The sequence below is a fragment of the Bactrocera oleae genome, chromosome 3 (genome assembly GCF_042242935.1).
Source record: "Bactrocera oleae isolate idBacOlea1 chromosome 3, idBacOlea1, whole genome shotgun sequence".
Classification (NCBI taxonomy): Eukaryota; Metazoa; Arthropoda; class Insecta; order Diptera; family Tephritidae; genus Bactrocera; species Bactrocera oleae.
The window spans coordinates 24,321,605-24,337,642 of NC_091537.1; the positions used below are offsets into that span (position 1 = coordinate 24,321,605).

General features: G+C 35.4%; 2 protein-coding genes and 2 long non-coding RNA genes across 7 annotated transcripts; 2 read left to right on the forward strand and 2 right to left on the reverse strand.

Annotated features, from left to right (window-relative positions):
- The first annotated feature begins 1,773 nt into the window (after positions 1 to 1,773).
- Positions 1,774 to 3,733, forward strand: LOC118682987 (uncharacterized). The gene is made up of 2 exons (XR_011395077.1): positions 1,774 to 2,011; positions 3,532 to 3,733. It is a non-coding gene; the product is annotated as an uncharacterized lncRNA (long non-coding RNA).
- On the reverse strand, positions 3,352 to 11,636 carry Sfmbt (Scm-related gene containing four mbt domains). Of its 2 annotated transcripts, XM_014236192.3 has the most exons (11): positions 11,491 to 11,636; positions 10,726 to 10,952; positions 9,469 to 10,255; positions 8,734 to 8,943; positions 8,095 to 8,622; positions 7,582 to 8,025; positions 7,260 to 7,509; positions 7,005 to 7,194; positions 6,635 to 6,938; positions 6,217 to 6,566; positions 3,352 to 6,144 (listed from the first exon to the last, which is right to left on the reverse strand). In XM_014236192.3, the coding sequence occupies exons 2-11, from the start codon at positions 10,867 to 10,869 to the stop codon at positions 5,767 to 5,769; spliced, it is 3,585 nt and encodes a 1,194-aa protein (XP_014091667.1). In that variant the 5' UTR covers positions 10,870 to 10,952; positions 11,491 to 11,636; the 3' UTR covers positions 3,352 to 5,766. The 2 variants fall into 2 exon arrangements, with proteins under 2 accessions (XP_014091667.1, XP_014091665.1); XM_014236190.3 differs by having other exon boundaries at positions 8,095 to 8,943.
- On the forward strand, positions 11,608 to 12,409 carry LOC118683026 (uncharacterized). 3 transcript variants are annotated; one of them, XR_004978864.2, is made up of 3 exons: positions 11,608 to 11,673; positions 11,744 to 11,832; positions 11,882 to 12,409. It is a non-coding gene; the product is annotated as an uncharacterized lncRNA (long non-coding RNA). The 3 variants fall into 3 exon arrangements; XR_011395076.1 differs by lacking the exon at positions 11,608 to 11,673 and having other exon boundaries at positions 11,683 to 11,832; positions 11,876 to 12,409; XR_011395075.1 differs by lacking the exon at positions 11,608 to 11,673 and having other exon boundaries at positions 11,683 to 11,832.
- A 1,482-nt stretch (positions 12,410 to 13,891) lies between these two features.
- On the reverse strand, positions 13,892 to 15,201 carry LOC106618422 (ankyrin repeat and LEM domain-containing protein 1). The gene is made up of 5 exons (XM_014236174.3): positions 15,063 to 15,201; positions 14,800 to 15,005; positions 14,403 to 14,553; positions 14,183 to 14,331; positions 13,892 to 14,119 (listed from the first exon to the last, which is right to left on the reverse strand). The coding sequence occupies exons 1-5, from the start codon at positions 15,076 to 15,078 to the stop codon at positions 13,934 to 13,936; spliced, it is 708 nt and encodes a 235-aa protein (XP_014091649.3). The 5' UTR covers positions 15,079 to 15,201; the 3' UTR covers positions 13,892 to 13,933.
- Between the last annotated feature and the right edge of the window lie 837 nt (positions 15,202 to 16,038).

Genomic DNA, 16,038 nt, shown 5'->3' on the forward strand with positions numbered 1-16,038 from the left:
AAAAAATGAAGTTATATATACACAATCTAGATCACAAATTGAGTGTGATAAATAAAGATATTTGTCATATTAATATGATACAATTCCAAAAGAGTCGAAAGGACTTAGAAACTGCCAAACGATCGCTGCGACTCTTAGAGGATCAATATGAAAATCAGATCCAAATGGAATGTAAACTTACGGCGTTAAGTGAGAAGCTCCGTCTAAATATCTGTGAACTAATTAACGATCGTAGTCGATATTATTCGTTTTACACAAAATACATACAACGATTAACCAGCGAAAATAAATACCTTACGGACCTCATTGATTTTGCACTAGATCAAATTGAAATTGGTATCGATATGTATGAGAAATTAGATAATCAAAGCAAAAACTTTGTGCATGATTTGGAAAAGCGAAAGGTTGAAATGGAAACTCTTAAACGTATTAAAACTGCTACCGAGAAGATGTGGGAATTCCAAGAGAAAAAACTTGTAAAAAGATCACTAACTACCATACCAATAAAGGAAATTAACCGCCGTGAAATTTGGCGAGAAAAATATATGAAGAAACTTAACCTCTACAACAAGATCTTAAAGAAAATTCTAAACTACACCAAAGCGTTAGACATTAAACATGTCATTGACAAATTCCAAGAGCAAGAAAGCCTTTATTATTCTTTCTCTAATCACTCCAATGAAATCAGCTATCGTATAACACTATTGAACAATTCTGTGGCGCGTCTTTTCGCTGAACTACAGGATCTAAAGATTGGCAATCGAAATATGGTAAAGTCCCAAAACGACATGATCGAGAAATTGAAAAATGTGTTGAAGGTAAAACGTTTAAATAATGCAAGCCTCAAAAGAAAGGCCCACTCACAAGATGAACGTATTAAAAAATTGTTCGAAGGATTGCAATTGATACGTGATCAAACACTTGTAGATATATCCATGTTGGCAAACGATTTCGAAGATCAGAAGGAGATTAACATTACGATGATGCGCGAACAAATGAAATTAATTGAGAAACGTATACAGTCGTTAGTATGTGCAATATACGCAATCGAGCGACAAAAAAATCGTGGCGTCTTTACCACGGTATATCTTGTGAGAGATTTATATAAAGTAATTGAGGCGCCGACGGAACTTGATCAGATAGTACCGGCTACACAATGCGCTGAATGTGCCGAGGGCGATGCCAGAAATGTGGACGAAGCATGGAACCTTAGAATCATGCCCCTTAAAGAACTAAAAGTCTGGGTATCTGAAAAGGTTGGTCAACCCGAACTTCAATACCGTTTGCATAACATCAATCAATGTCGTTTAAGTCGTTCACGTTCGCGTAGACAAACTCTTTTACACAATTAATAATATAAAATGGCATTTAATAGTAATTTATATAAATCAAGTAATGAAAAACCATGGAAAAATATTTTGAATTAAGCCAACTAAACTTGTATAAACCATTGAATAAATAATAAAATTTCAGCAAGCACAGCGCGCATATAAGAGACACTCCTAACAAAAATAGTAAAATGCTTTATTTCATAACATATTTGTTCTTCCACCTTAAGAAGGGGTTTTGTGGTCGTTCATAAACAAAGTTTCTGGATAGCTTATCTCAGAGGAAGTCAAGTCGGTTCTTCCGATATTTCTAATTCTTCCACCACTACAGGATATCATTCTTGTTGATCTCATTCACTGTTATCTACCTAAGTAACCATAACTACTCTACTTAATAGGTTGGCCCACAGCATAATATAATTTTGTATTAGTCAATAATAAATACTTCTCTCGAGTTTCTCGGAAATATATATTTTAAATATCATTTCAAGGACAGTAAGACCTATAATTAATCGAAGTGGGCCGAATTTACAAGTATGTTATTAAAATTTTAATTTTGTTGACAAACCCACATAATAAGTACATACCAAATCCACAACAGCCGGTTCTACGTTACCGGAATTTGAATCGAATTTTATCCAGCCTAAGGCTGTTATTTCGTCGATCTAGTCCTGTTTGGATCGGTAAGTTTTAGGTTAACTTTGTCATCATTGTAGCAACACCTAGCAGCAGTTGAGTACAACTCAAGCCCGGAACTTTTTTGCTGCGTTTACGCCAAAAGGCTCTATCCAAATTCCACCTCGGTTAAGTGAAATACATACAAGACACATAGGAAATGGACCACACGTTATTTGTCGTCATGCTGCGACAACTTCTACGGCTATGCAAATTGCACCTAGTTCTCACATTGCGCCGCCACTCCAGTGGAGTGGCCAACAAAGGACCTATACGGCAGAATGACTCCCAGTCTGATAAGTCACGACCTAACTACCCAGTCAGCAGTGTCAAGCTCGAAATATTTATTATAAACATGAAGTACAATATCTAACCAAGGTCCTCAACCTGTCGTTGACCGCTCTCCATATACCCAATGGGCAGAAAGTCGGAAGAGAAGAAAGTGGACCATATATTATTGCCATCAACTCATTCACAGATGATTGTACGATATTGACATCAGACAATGGAATTTATTTCATGTGTTCAAAAGTAAACAGCTATTTCATAGATCTTTCTCGCTTCTTCTCACAAGAAGCCCAGCACTCTCTACCACTAAATTCACAGTGACCATATTCACGAACTAGATGAAGGAGTCAGACGGGATATCAAACCCTTAGATTTTTGGCGTTACACTTGACAGCCTGTGTACCGATCAAAAACTACGAAGCATCGATATGGTCGCCTTGATGTAGTGAAACGATTTGCAGGATACCTTCTAATGTCACCCGCCGAACACCTAGTGGGATGTTTTCGCAGAAATCATCCTGAAGTAAACTGCGGAAAACGGAGCCGCTTAGAAGCATCCTTGATTACGTCGACGATATAGAACAGTACCCCGACCAGACTACGTACGCAACTAACTGCAGACACGCACTGGACGCCAGCGCCCAAGAGGAGACATCAACCCATCAACCCCGTCCCCACGACAGTCGGGTCTACGTAACCGGAATGGACCCGGATTTTATCCGATCAAGGACTGTCAACTCGGCAGAATTCTGCCGCTACAGCAACAACAACAGGAGACATCAACACCTTCACCCACTCCCTTCCAGTAAATGGTATACTTGCGAGTCAACCCACCACACATTGCACATGAACAGCTCGAGTTGCGCCGTGAATTCAGAGAGACCTTTCATCTAACAACTCTCTCCCTATGGTTAGATACAACAACAACAGTATGTCCGTTGCTCAATTGCCTCCAACAGTAGAAACTGAATGTCCTAATGAATACCGCAAGTAAAATGCAATGCAATGAGCGTTTTAAACATTTTGGTTCTTCGCCTTGTCAAAGTCATACCAAAAGCAGTTCTCATTTCCACAAAACGCATAAATTATTTCTATTTCTTATTTAAAACTTTTATGTTGATTTGTTCGGTAACATCATGACTTTTATAGTAGTTTGCTGTTATTACTCGCTATTTTATTTTTTAAAGTATAATATAAAGTTATTGTAATATTTGTTTGTTTTTTTCTTTCTTTTTTGTAGATTATTTACAAATAAATCAAATAAGTGGCTAATGAGAACGCCCCACTTCGCTCGCAGACTGAGGCATGCGGCTGCTTACATGTGTGGATGATCTGAGGAAGTGTGAGGGCGTGTTTCGCGTATTTTCTTATTTATACAAATTCAGAGTGTTAAAATCGTGTAAATCATAAACTCGTGTGTATTAATGATTTATCCTTTACAATTAGTTTGTTATTAATTCTATACATATATATGTATGCATATACTTAAGTTGGTGTGTTGTTGGTATTCTAAATCTGATTTTGTTTCATGATTTGCTCTTTCGCACTAGCATTCTACTCTGATGAGGCGGTGTGGTTATATTCTACAATTTGTGTTGATTTTTCTTTACTTTAATTATTTTATTTATTCACTATCCTAAGGGAGTAAGTTGCCGAAAGATTTAACTCTCACACACATACATAAATGTTAACCTTGCGTGGAACTGCAGCAGATTTGCCAATTGCATCTATGCATCTGTGTATGTATACACGGATTGGTAGTTAGTTTACAATAGCACTTGAGTTTCACAAAAACTGAAATTATTCCCTGATTGTTATATTTCTAATCAATTCGTCGCATATATGTATGTATGTAGTCGCATTTCTTAATATCTTATCGCGAGTGCCGATCTTATAGTAGCGTCTTCGAATGGTGGCTTCTAATTACACTAATTTACGATATGTAGTCAAGTAGAGTATGGGCCGATCAAATGCGGATTACACAAAGCTATATTAGTGGTTACTCATACTACAACAAATCATATTAATTATGCAGTCAATTAAATGAGTTATATTTCAAAGTGAAAAATTATTTCGCGATATTTGCAAAAACAAACAAAATCAACACAACTGAGTCAAGTTGGTGGGTTTTATAAAATTGTTTACATATCGACCAAATCTATTTGTACTGCGAAATGCTTGTGTAATCTACCAAAGTGTTTAAAGCAATTCGCACCGTCAAAGAAATCGAAATTACGAAAGATATTTTCTAGATTATTTACTTCAGCGCATTGAGTTCCAGATAACGAAAGCATAAAACGTTCATATTATGTGCGACAGCAAATTTTTGAAAAACATACTTAAACAAGAGATTTGTAAATCACCACCATTATTTGTATTTACCACTTTCAATTTTTGGTTGATAAATTTTGCAAAATAAAATTAGTAATTTTTTCAGCAATAAATAATTGTTTCATATAAAATATTTACACAAAACTTTTCAGTATGCAAGTATATTGTTTTCAAATTCAAATTTGATTATAAGGGAAAGCTACAAAATATTTTATTCGATGAGCAAATGAGCAACGCGACTCCACTGTTGGGAGTTAAAGTGGTGGTGCAACGATTCTTTTTTTTTTTTTTGCATTTGAGGTTATGTTATTTAGCATTTATAATGTGGATTTTATTAAAAGGCATTTATATTGCGTGGTTATTGTTGTGTGTGTTTGTGTATGTGTGTGTGTTGAGAGTATATCTTACAAGCTTTTTATGCCTAACGGTAGAAAACATTGTATTGTTACAGTGGTAATTGATTGTAATTATGCAATTGTTATAGAATAAATTATGTTTACTGTTTTCATTTAAAATTGTTCTCAGTCTACGAATGTGTTACATTTTTCGTTCACCTCGTTTTCTTATTGACAGAAAAAAATACAAATACACAAAATTATGTATACATAAAGGTAGTTTTTTTTCTTCTTTTCGTTTTATAACTAAAATAAAGTTATTGTGTACTAGGTATTTAAAATATGTATGAAGTGAAAATTATATCAAATAAGTATCTATTCTATGTAATTAAAGAAAACTGTAAATAATAATATTTTCAATTTTTCATTATTAAGTTTCCTATCTTTTAACTTCTACTTTGTTGCTGCTAAAAATCCTTTGTCTATTTCAACTGGTTTTTACTTAACAAAATTTTTACTCATTTACTCTAAAATTTTCCAATTGACAGCAAACTCATCTATGATCATTTTATCCCAACGAACGCACATCATGCTTTTATGAAGTGTAGCATGCATCTGAGGCACTCTCATACTTCGTACTATGCCCGTGTTATCTCGGATATACAAAGTGGTATACTTAAGAGCTACAGTAATCATATTAGATACGGTACAATATTGTGACGAATTGCTAGATGTGAGAGCTTTAGACGAAATGTTGTTGGCTTAGGTGGTTTTGATGTTACTCTTTGATGCGATCGCTTCAAAAGGCACTATAAAAACGTTTTGTTTGCCTTATGCAATCTGGATTTACCAGGGTTAACTCTGCATTTAAGCTGCTGTATCAAATCGGATATTTTAAGCGCTGGACCCACTTTCATGCCAAGTAAAGTAATTATTTCATCCTTAGATAGTTGCAGCAAACGTTTGCCATCGATTTTATTACGCAAAAATGTGTCACAGTGTGCCGTACAATCATTGACGCGTAAAAATTGCGAAACGTCATATACATTCCACGTATCGGGTATGAGGTCTGCTTGTGGGTCCGCGTTTTGACTGTTATTGTTACTGCCACTACTGCTGCTGTTGTTTTCGTTCGAAGAGGACTCGATAAGCCGCGGAATGTACTTACTATTGCAGACGGATGAGTTCTACAACAATAAGCGGGGTGAGAGGAGATTATAATTAAAATTCGCAGGGTTTATAGTAAATACTAAACTTACCCCAATGTAGCTGGTAGCTTTGCGTCCCACAACCGGCGGTGCTGGCGACACCGATTTCTTTACAGCTGGATTGCCGCATCGCGTTGGCGCGGATGCTTGGACCGTGGATGCTTGTTGCGCTGTGGTGATCTTTTCCGTCAAAGCCAGCTGGCTGCCATCGTTATGTGATAGTGGGGTGGATTGACCGGAGCGATGACTGGTGCTGTCCTCTTCATAGTCGCCATCATCGTCGTCATCCTCATTATTATCCTCGTAGAAAGCGGCATTATGATGTTCTGGCTTAAGTTCGAGTTTTATACTCAACTTCGGAAGATGCGGATTTGTTTTTAAAGCAATTGTACGTGGTTTTGCTATCATATAAAATATAAAATCTTATCTTATAAACCTTTTATTCATTGATATAAATGTCTTAATATACCTGTATTTGAATTTTCTACGCCTTTAGCAGTGGATTTTTTCTTGCGTTTTTTCGGACTTTTCGCTTTGGTGTTCGTTTTGGCTGTAGCCTGCACAGGCACCGGCGGACCTTCCAGTTTGTGATTAACCAGCACACACCAACCTACTGGATAAACATCAGGTGATTCGCAATCTAACCATTGGTCATATTCATCGGTCCACCCGTCGAAGTGTATTTTAAGCAAACGCCCGACTATGCGTGACACAGTCGCTACACATACCAAACGTGGGTCCATAAGATCAGCACATTCGAGGCTCATGCCGACCTAAATATGGTTATAAGTGACAGATTAAATATGTTTATTTCACATGTATATTATTTTTAAACTTACCCGAAATCCGTGATTTGGCACAATCCGGTGGAATAAATGCTGACCAGCAGCAACGCTACCCGTTTCTTGCAAATATGTTTCCCAACTAAACGTATTGACATCATAGCCATTGGGTGGTGTCAAAGTGATGCTGTTTGAAGCGCAGAAGCCGACTGGGAATATGCTGGGAGATTTTTCGTGATAGCAAAACCTGTAATAAAGAAAACTAAAATATATACTCTTTATACATGTAAAAGTTTACAGCTATGAGCTCACCAATCTGACCCTGTTGCATCTGGTTGATAAGAATCGATGCGTATCATTATGTAACCAAATTTAAGGACGGCCATTACCGTTGCAGCACAAATAGATGAAAGATTGAGGGGATCGACTGCCTCCAATTTCATGCCTTCCACAAAACCATTCCCTTTGCCATCCATGTAATATTCTTCGAAAGTGAAATTCATTTTGAAAAGCTCAATCGTTGCATCATCTTCATGTACCTCAATCATTGCCTCTCGGCCAGCTACAGTATAAACACAAATGCGAGTTATTGAAATAAACATATGCAAATAAACTAGCCGACAACAAATCTTACCCAACATTCGTTCTAAATAATCATGCGGTGCCGCTAAATTGTGACCCACGGTAGTCGCCCAACCGACCGGATGTATGATGGGCGAGTCCTCATGACACCAAAAACCGTCATCAGAGTCAAAATATCGCAAAAACAAACGCTTGCCTACAATTTTTGTCACCGTTGCCAAGCGAACCTGTGAGATTCGATCCTTATCCACACACTCTAAATTCAAGCCCAGACGGAAGCGCGACTGCATGCTGTCATTGATTTTGTTATAAAAGCTGGAAGGCAGTGTACGTGCGCCCGACAATCGTTCCACAAGGAAATCCTTCCAATCTTTGTATTTATTTTCGATAGTACGTGGCGGTATTAGAGGCTTGCCACGCGTCGCACACCAACCAACTGAGTGTACTTCCGCGTTGCATAGATTTACCCAGAAGTCATGTGTGGGCTCATCAAAGCCTGGAATAATAGAAAAAAAATGTTCGATTTCATTTAATTAAAAATTTCTTTGCATAAGGAGTTACCCACCTTCGTAACGCATAAGAGCTTTGTATCCGCAAATATTTAAGATCGTCGCAACCCAAAACGAGTGTGGCGTCTGTCCGGGCTGCACCACTTCCGTGTTATCACAATCTGTATTCTCCACCTCAACTTTCATGTCGATGCCAATGCTGTCCCAAACTTCATAGCCGGGTGCATGTGGAAAGCAAGTAACGGGTGCAGCGAAAAAATTCGGATGCGATAAACGCGGCGTCCAATCGAAAGAATGCGACGGATCGTACATACGACGACGTATACTAATGATTTTTTCCATTTGTGGGCAGGAAACTGGTAAACGTTCAAATTTTGGAATTTGTGGCAGGTCCTCTTGTGGCAATACATCACGGTACATTTGAAGTGCCTTTGGCGTAGCAACTAAGCCACTCGCATTTACACTACATAAGGCTCCATTCTCACTATTTAAACCTGTTAGTGCTCCTGCTCCCTCCATACCTGTCAATTCGGTGGACATGACGGGTTCGCCAAAACCGTTGATTTGTGTGATTTTCGATTGGTCTGTGATGCGAAAACGATAATTCGAATTCTTAATATGAGCAACACGTAACGCCAACTCAATATCAGATTGTTGAGGTTGTGTATCGTGTTGTTGTATGTCGTTGCTATTACCATTGTTGCTTCCAGCTGCACCATCAATGTGATCTTGCACGGGGGAATTGGAAATCGTCTGTTGCTGTTGTTGCGCACCACCTGCCATTTTAGTATTGTTAACTACCAAAGAATAAAGTTCGCCACGAGCACAGGACATGCTGCAAAAACGTCGAGATTTGGTGTAAAATGTGTGCTTTACACCGATTGCACCGCAACGCTCACAGACGGCTGGAAAAAATATAGAAAAAAGAAATGCAAAGTGTTAGCAATTGAAAGTAAATAAGAAAAAAAAACTTAACACCATTTCCTATATAAGAAAGCATGAAAAACTAACCTACAAAAAGGTATATGATGCTAATATTATTTTATCAAATTAAAAGACGTACTGATTATAAAAAATTGCTAAAGCACCCTAATAAGTGCATCTCGTATCATTATCTACTTGTGTTCTTCTTTACATTAATAATTAATTTCTCAGTTGTCATATGGAATAGGAAACATTCAATGATTTTTGAGCGCAAATTACTTTTATATTGCGCGGGATCATATCAAATCTAATTGTTGAATGCTATAATACTGAATATATCACTATGACGTTGCTAGAATGTTAGACCACTTTCAAGTTAAATCTATATATGTTTTTGTGTTATTATTTTTTTCTTTTAAGTTAATTTAAACCTATATAAGTGGAAATTTATTAAACGAAAATTAAATGAATTGATTTTCAAAATCAATAATTAAAAAAAAACATACCCATGCCGTCTTTTTGAATTGGTATAACCGATGGATCTATGTTCCCCTTATATGCTATTGGTGTCTTCAGCACCAGTCCTGGCCTGTTAACTGGTTCTATTTTTCGAGTCTTACGTTGCGATGAGCGATGGTGTCCCGTTCCTCCACCTCCACCAAATCCTCTTGATGAGGTTGCCGCTGTTGCTTGCATTACGGCCGTTGTGGTGGCGGGCACCATCACCTCATCGCCAGTATCGCCTATTAACTTGTGTCCACTATCCAAAGGAACTAGGACACCATTCTCATCCATGCCATGTGCATGGGAGATATCAACGCCACCACTACTGCCTTCTGCCACTTCTCTCTCGTCAGCCATAAATTCTGTACCATCGTACGAATTAGAATCGGTCATCATAACGAAATCATCAATATTTATAATTTCCTGTTTTGGTGCTAAACCACCATCATAACTACCGTCATCCAATTGATCATAGATTGGTTGTGGATCATCGTTATGCACAAATTGAGTTGCTAATGATTTGTCTACGCTGACATTGCCATCACCACCTATTACGCCGCTTCCAGTGCCATCATCATCGTCTATAACTTCTGTGTAGTTTTGAAAAACAGCAGCGGCCGATTGTTGTAGTAATTGCTGATGCAAACCACCTACTTGTGCTAGACCGTAAATATCGTTGGAATTGGCCGCAATTAGAGCTGTCGGTTGTACGCCCAATGCAGCCGCTGCTGCTGCTGCCGCCTGACCACTGAAATCCCCCCCAACAATGCTCATCATTGGATTCAAATCCTTTTAGTTTTCATTTTTGTTTTATTAGACAAACAGGAAAACCAATCGCATTAGAAGTTATATTTGTATATACATCCGTTGATACCGTAGATATATTTCGTTATATTGTGTAAGTGGTTGCATATAATAATTAACCCGATAATGTTATTCAAGTCGAAATAGATTTTTATAAATTGCGGTAGTTTCAGGTATTATTTTTATTTTTCGATTTTTGGGGAGGAGTAAATGATCAAACACAGCAAGAAAAAAACATATGAAAAGAAAAAGAAAGATTTTGAGAAATAAATGAGTGAAATTATAGTAAATAAGTTGCAATTGAAGATTTTAAATTCAATCGTAAATGAAATGTACTCGATTCTAAATGATCCATATGTAACAATCGCTCAATTACTTATTTACATATGTATGCATGTATTACCATGAAACATGTTTGTGAAGTATAATAGCTTAAAAGGCTTTACTTTACATACCATTGTTGGTTGATGTGAGGATAAATCGTCCATTACAGAAAGACCCACTGATGGATGACCAAAGAATGAGGGTGCATCCTCCACTGTGATGCGTTCTGGATTATAGTGACTCATCCACATCATACGCAGCTCGGAGGGATTCATTTTAAGTAACACTCAGAAATATTTTGTCATTTATTATTTCCAAATTTCGAACAGATTTGTAGGTGAAAGGATTTCGTCTTTAACTATAACATATATTGTAATTGTTTAACGTGTTTTATAAAATGTTTTATATACAAATTAATTCAAATTAAATAATATTATTCTTTTATTAACAATATAAATGGGCGATGAATTCTTTTAAAAGTTTATTAAACACTGAAAACATTTGCTGTATTTATTTGTTTACAAGATATCAAACACTTCAAGAATACGTTTAGATGGTCAACGTAAAGTAATTCATTTATTCTCTAATTTTTTATTAAACTATAAGATCACACTATGAAAGACAAGGATTTATTTCAAATAAAACTCAATAAATTGCTTTGCATTTTTTCGAATATTTTAGACCTTGTGAGCACATAAAAAATACCATAAATGCAAAGTTCTTTACTGGCAAATGATTGTGATACATTCTTAGGAGTTAAGCAAGGCTAAAAACGCATTTTTCTCGCAATAAACACACACGCCGCCGCCACCACAAACGACAACACGAACACGAACAAATTGCAACCCAGCCACCAGCCAAACAGACTTTTTCCAAATATCTTTAACGCCTCTTACCCTCTTAACTTTTACACGAATTTAACAACTTGTCTATGCTCACAATCTTAAATGCATTTTGCAATAATTTTCAGGCATTATACTTTATATTTATATGTATTATTCACAACTTCAAAAAATATAACCATTTAGCTTGTAACCAAAATGCTCTTGCCAAAATCAACGACGTTAATCGACAAGGAAGTATTTAGTGTTGTATTTACCATGTAACATATACATCTATCTCTTTTTGATTTGCATGTTTGGAATGCAGTGGCGGTAAAATAGAAAAATGGAAATGTTCGAAAATTGCGTTCAGCAAATGAATGTCATAGAATAGGAGTTATAAAAATTCCACAGAGGGTGAGCATTAAAAAAGTTTGTTTACCTATTTAATTGTTTTTAGATTTAGATTGCAAAGGAAATATGAAACCACTGCCTTATAGAATTTGGAACTATTCCGATTACATTGGCACCAGAGTCTGACAGTAAATTCGAGATATGATCTACATATATTATTTTTTAAATTTGTAAAATATATGTAAATAAAATGTAGCAACACTTGTTTTTGGCATAAATGTAAACACACAAATCTCTTGAATTTGTACCAAGTAATTTTTATACTTTCGCAACCTGTTGCTACAGAGTACAATGGTTTTGTTCACCTAAAGGTTGTTTGTATCACCTAAAACTAATCGGGTTAGATACAGAGTTATACATATATAAATTAAAAAATTAAATTCGGGTGAATGTCTGTCCGTCCGCCTGTGCTAGCTGTAACTTGAGTAAAAATTTAGATATCTTTATGAAACTTGGTACACATGTTTCTTGGTGCCGTAGAACGAATTGTATTGCAGATAGGCGTAATCGGACCGCTGTCACGCCCACAAAACGCTATTAATCAAAAACAAATAAATAGCCATAACCAAGCTCCACAATATGATACAAGACTGCTATATAGTATACAGGATCGCACAGGTAGGTAATAGGTTTAATATGTAGATCTCCTAAGCCGCTAAAGCTATAATAAATATCGAGTGACAACCCCGCCTACTCCCCATATACGATACTGTTGAAAACTACTAAAAGCGCGATAAATCAAGCACTCAACACGCCAGAGACATTAAATTGTATCTCTGGGATGGTATAAGATGATTTTATAATAACCGAGTTCAAAATTAGACAGTAGGCATGACACCGCCCACATTTAGGTGAAAATCTTTATGTTGTTGTTGTTGTAGCGACAGAATTCTGCCGAGTTGACAGTCCTTGGCCGGAATAAATCCGGGTCCGTTCCGGTTACGTAGACCCGACTGTCGTGGGAACGGGTGAAAATCTTTATCTTGGGATCTGCTTAACCGATTTCAACCAAATTTGGTACATAATATTCTCATATTTCTATGTATAGTGTCCATACAACATCATTTTAAATTTCATCCGATTCTTTTACTTTCATTTATTCAAATCAAGCAACAATGATTGTATCGAGGTAAAACTTTGCGTGAATAATGCGTTTAAAGTATACCACCTTGTGACCAAAAATTGTATATATCGAACCAAAACTGTTCAAGCCCCTAGGTACTGAATATGTGGACCCCAGTGATTATAGTTGACTTTATACCGAAAATATCAGTAAATGTGTATAAATGAAATCGATTCGATTAAAGTATGTTTTTGTGTCAAAAATGGGATAAATGAATCGGGATATACTTCCTTTAATATAAAATTTTGCCAACACCTGAAGTAATTTCCCGGGCTTTGATCCTTGCAAGTTGCGAGAGTATTAAATGTTCGGTTACACCCAAACTTAGAACTTCCTTACTTTTTTTCATAAAAGGCACAATATATCCATATTTTGTATTATTTCTTAAACCTTGGCATACGTAGGATTTTTTTTTTTCCATTTTGGACGCTAAAATTTCAAACTGCCTTGTTAGAAATTTTAATATTCAGTTCAAAAAATCGTGATAGTATTCGTCAATATACATAAATGTCTACGGTAGATAGACGATATTCTCGCGTAATGTTGAATTTGGTATTATATTGTAAAATGGTAGCTGTACTCGCGCAATTATAGATGGATAATAGGGAGGAGAGTGAAATTATTTTTAAAATTTTTGAACTTTAAGCAAAAATATCTTGAAACCTATAAGTGCTTAGCCTGGAACCTAAGAACATTATCCGTCCATACCAACAGATCGCGACGCTAAAAAATCTGAATTTTGTCTATTGTAATTTTGTGATCTTAGTATATATATATGTATGTAGGTATGTATTCTGTGAACGATATGGTTATAGCTTGAATATAATATATTATACATAGATCTTAGTACATATGTACATACGCACTTATTACATTTCTATTAGTGGCCAAATTTGTATATACATATGTACATATGTACATACATGTATTTTAATAGAGTTAAAAATTTTAAATATATATTTTTACAGTCGAAATTTATAATTAAGCTAAATCAAAAGGATATAACTGAATTTCGCCTTCAGACAAGAATATTTTCATGGCCCTATAAAGCAAAGCTATTCCTAGACTTTTTCTTCCTTTCGCCGTCCATTTCCTTGATGGGCCATAGTACACTCCACGTTTCTGATTTGTTAAATTAGGAAGACTTATTGCATCTATGACGGCGGCCTTGAACCAAAAAATGCAAATATCATTAAATGTTTTGAAATTCTCACAAGTTTACAAACAAACCTCTCGAGTGTATGCTTCATATGGCAAGATATTGTGGAACACATGTAGATTAACGACACCAAACCCATTTCTCCAAATATCGACTATATGATCTACCTTACCGTATTTAATCATTTGAATGTCGGTTACAATCGGATTTAGAAGTCCGCCTATTTTTTATATTAAGAAATACATACATACATTTGTATATCTACTAGTACAATTCTGTCAAAATGTCAACCTTTATCATCAGATTCCTCTGCAATCGTAACCTGTTTGTTGTATTTTTTCATAGCGTTATATAAATGTGAATATGGGCGCGTCGATTTTGCTTTTCCTACGTAGAAAATCGAATTCAAGAACTGCTGCCAGATTTCAAGTTCATTAAGACCCTAAATCAATACAAAGAAACATATTCAACGTCTGATCATTTAATAATAATGCAGGACTTTTTTCAAAAAAGGTGACTTCTTATGGCATTAATTTTTATTCATTATTTTGGAAAAGGTCTAATATATCTGAGGATGAGGAAAGCAGATAATACAACATGGTTGTTCTCTGAGAATATTAAAATCACCGTTTTTAAATAAACCTTTAAAAAAAAACGACTCTCGTCGTCACTTTAAAATCATATTTACTTTAGCACTGACTGGAAGGTTACGAGATATCCGAGGATCGATTAAAAAATATAGATAACACTGTTTTAAACCCCGTTTCTTTTTATTGCTCAAATTTGGGCTAGAGTTAAAATATTTTGTGGATAGGCTTTCGAATTTCTCATATTTTCGAATACATTGGAAGCCTTTTGTGGAAGAAATTGTCCGTTGTAATTCCATAGAAAATTCTATAATTTATAAATTATTTGCAAATAAATGCTTCCAGACTGTTTTCTTCAACTTACTTCTTTTTAAACACATAGCCGATTTGTTACAATGATAAATATAACCAATTATTCTAACTTCTATTATGCTAATTGTGTATAAATAAATTAAAAAACGAACAGTTTAAAAGATATTTTTGGGTAAAAGTCAGAAAAGAGTACATATTTGATATATGAACTCTGAATTGTATAAAACATGAGTCTGAGTTTACACCTGAGATCTTCTATTGTGGTATATATGTATATGTTATTAGCTAATAAAATTTCGATTTGCTACAGTTTACGTTATGTAGTTTTCAGTGATATATCGCAACGGGTGACCAATCGCGAACAGTAAATTTTAAACTAATAAGTAAAAAGCTTGGCAGCTCTGGACACAAGTATCATGAGATATTAGGTTTGTTTCATAATTGCTAACTATCACTCGCCAGTCATGTTTATGCTGGTAAAGAGTTTCTAAACCCAAAAAATAGCAGCAGGGAGCACAAGATGTGAGCGATAGAAGCTGAGCTGCTAGTTTCTAATAGTGAAATTTCTGCTAGCAGAAAAAACGTACTGCCATATGAAAAAACAGCTATTAAAACACATGTGTAAACAAGCGATATTTGACGGATTTGTTTTGATCATGGTTGTGAAATTTTTAAATTAAAAATTTTGTATTTAAATTTAGATTTTTATAATTAAAATTAATCCATGACGTTTAATATTTTATTTCCGATTTTGTGATTAAAAATGTAATTGATATACATATTCTAAATTAAAAAATCCTATTTTGAACCCAAGATGATGATTGAAAAATTTCTTTTACAACTTAATATATTATTGTGAATTTAGTATTTGGGAATTCGGTTTTTGGGACTAAATTTTTTTTAAACGTATTTGGAACTAAACAATTTTTTTTAGTCCCGTAAGCATTATTTGAAACTCTGGTTTATGATTTTGTTTGTTTTAATAGTTTAGAATTGTTAAAATAATGATTCTATTGATCAGTATTCAA

Bases quoted from the DNA above. Each gene is read 5' to 3' on its own strand.
- Sfmbt (XM_014236190.3), bottom strand. From the start codon at position 10,869: ATGAATCCCTCCGAGCTGCGTATGATGTGGATGAGTCACTATAATCCA. The intron at 6,567-6,634 runs GTATATTAAGAC...TTTATATGATAG, and splicing joins CGTAGAAAATTCAAATACAG to CAAAACCACGTACAATTGCT. The intron at 6,145-6,216 runs GTAAGTTTAGTA...TTATTGTTGTAG, and splicing joins AAGCTACCAGCTACATTGGG to AACTCATCCGTCTGCAATAG.
- LOC106618422 (XM_014236174.3), bottom strand. The intron at 14,554-14,799 runs GTAAATATGATT...GTATTGATTTAG, and splicing joins ACCTTCCAGTCAGTGCTAAA to GGTCTTAATGAACTTGAAAT. The intron at 14,332-14,402 runs GTTGACATTTTG...TATAAAAAATAG, and splicing joins AGAGGAATCTGATGATAAAG to GCGGACTTCTAAATCCGATT.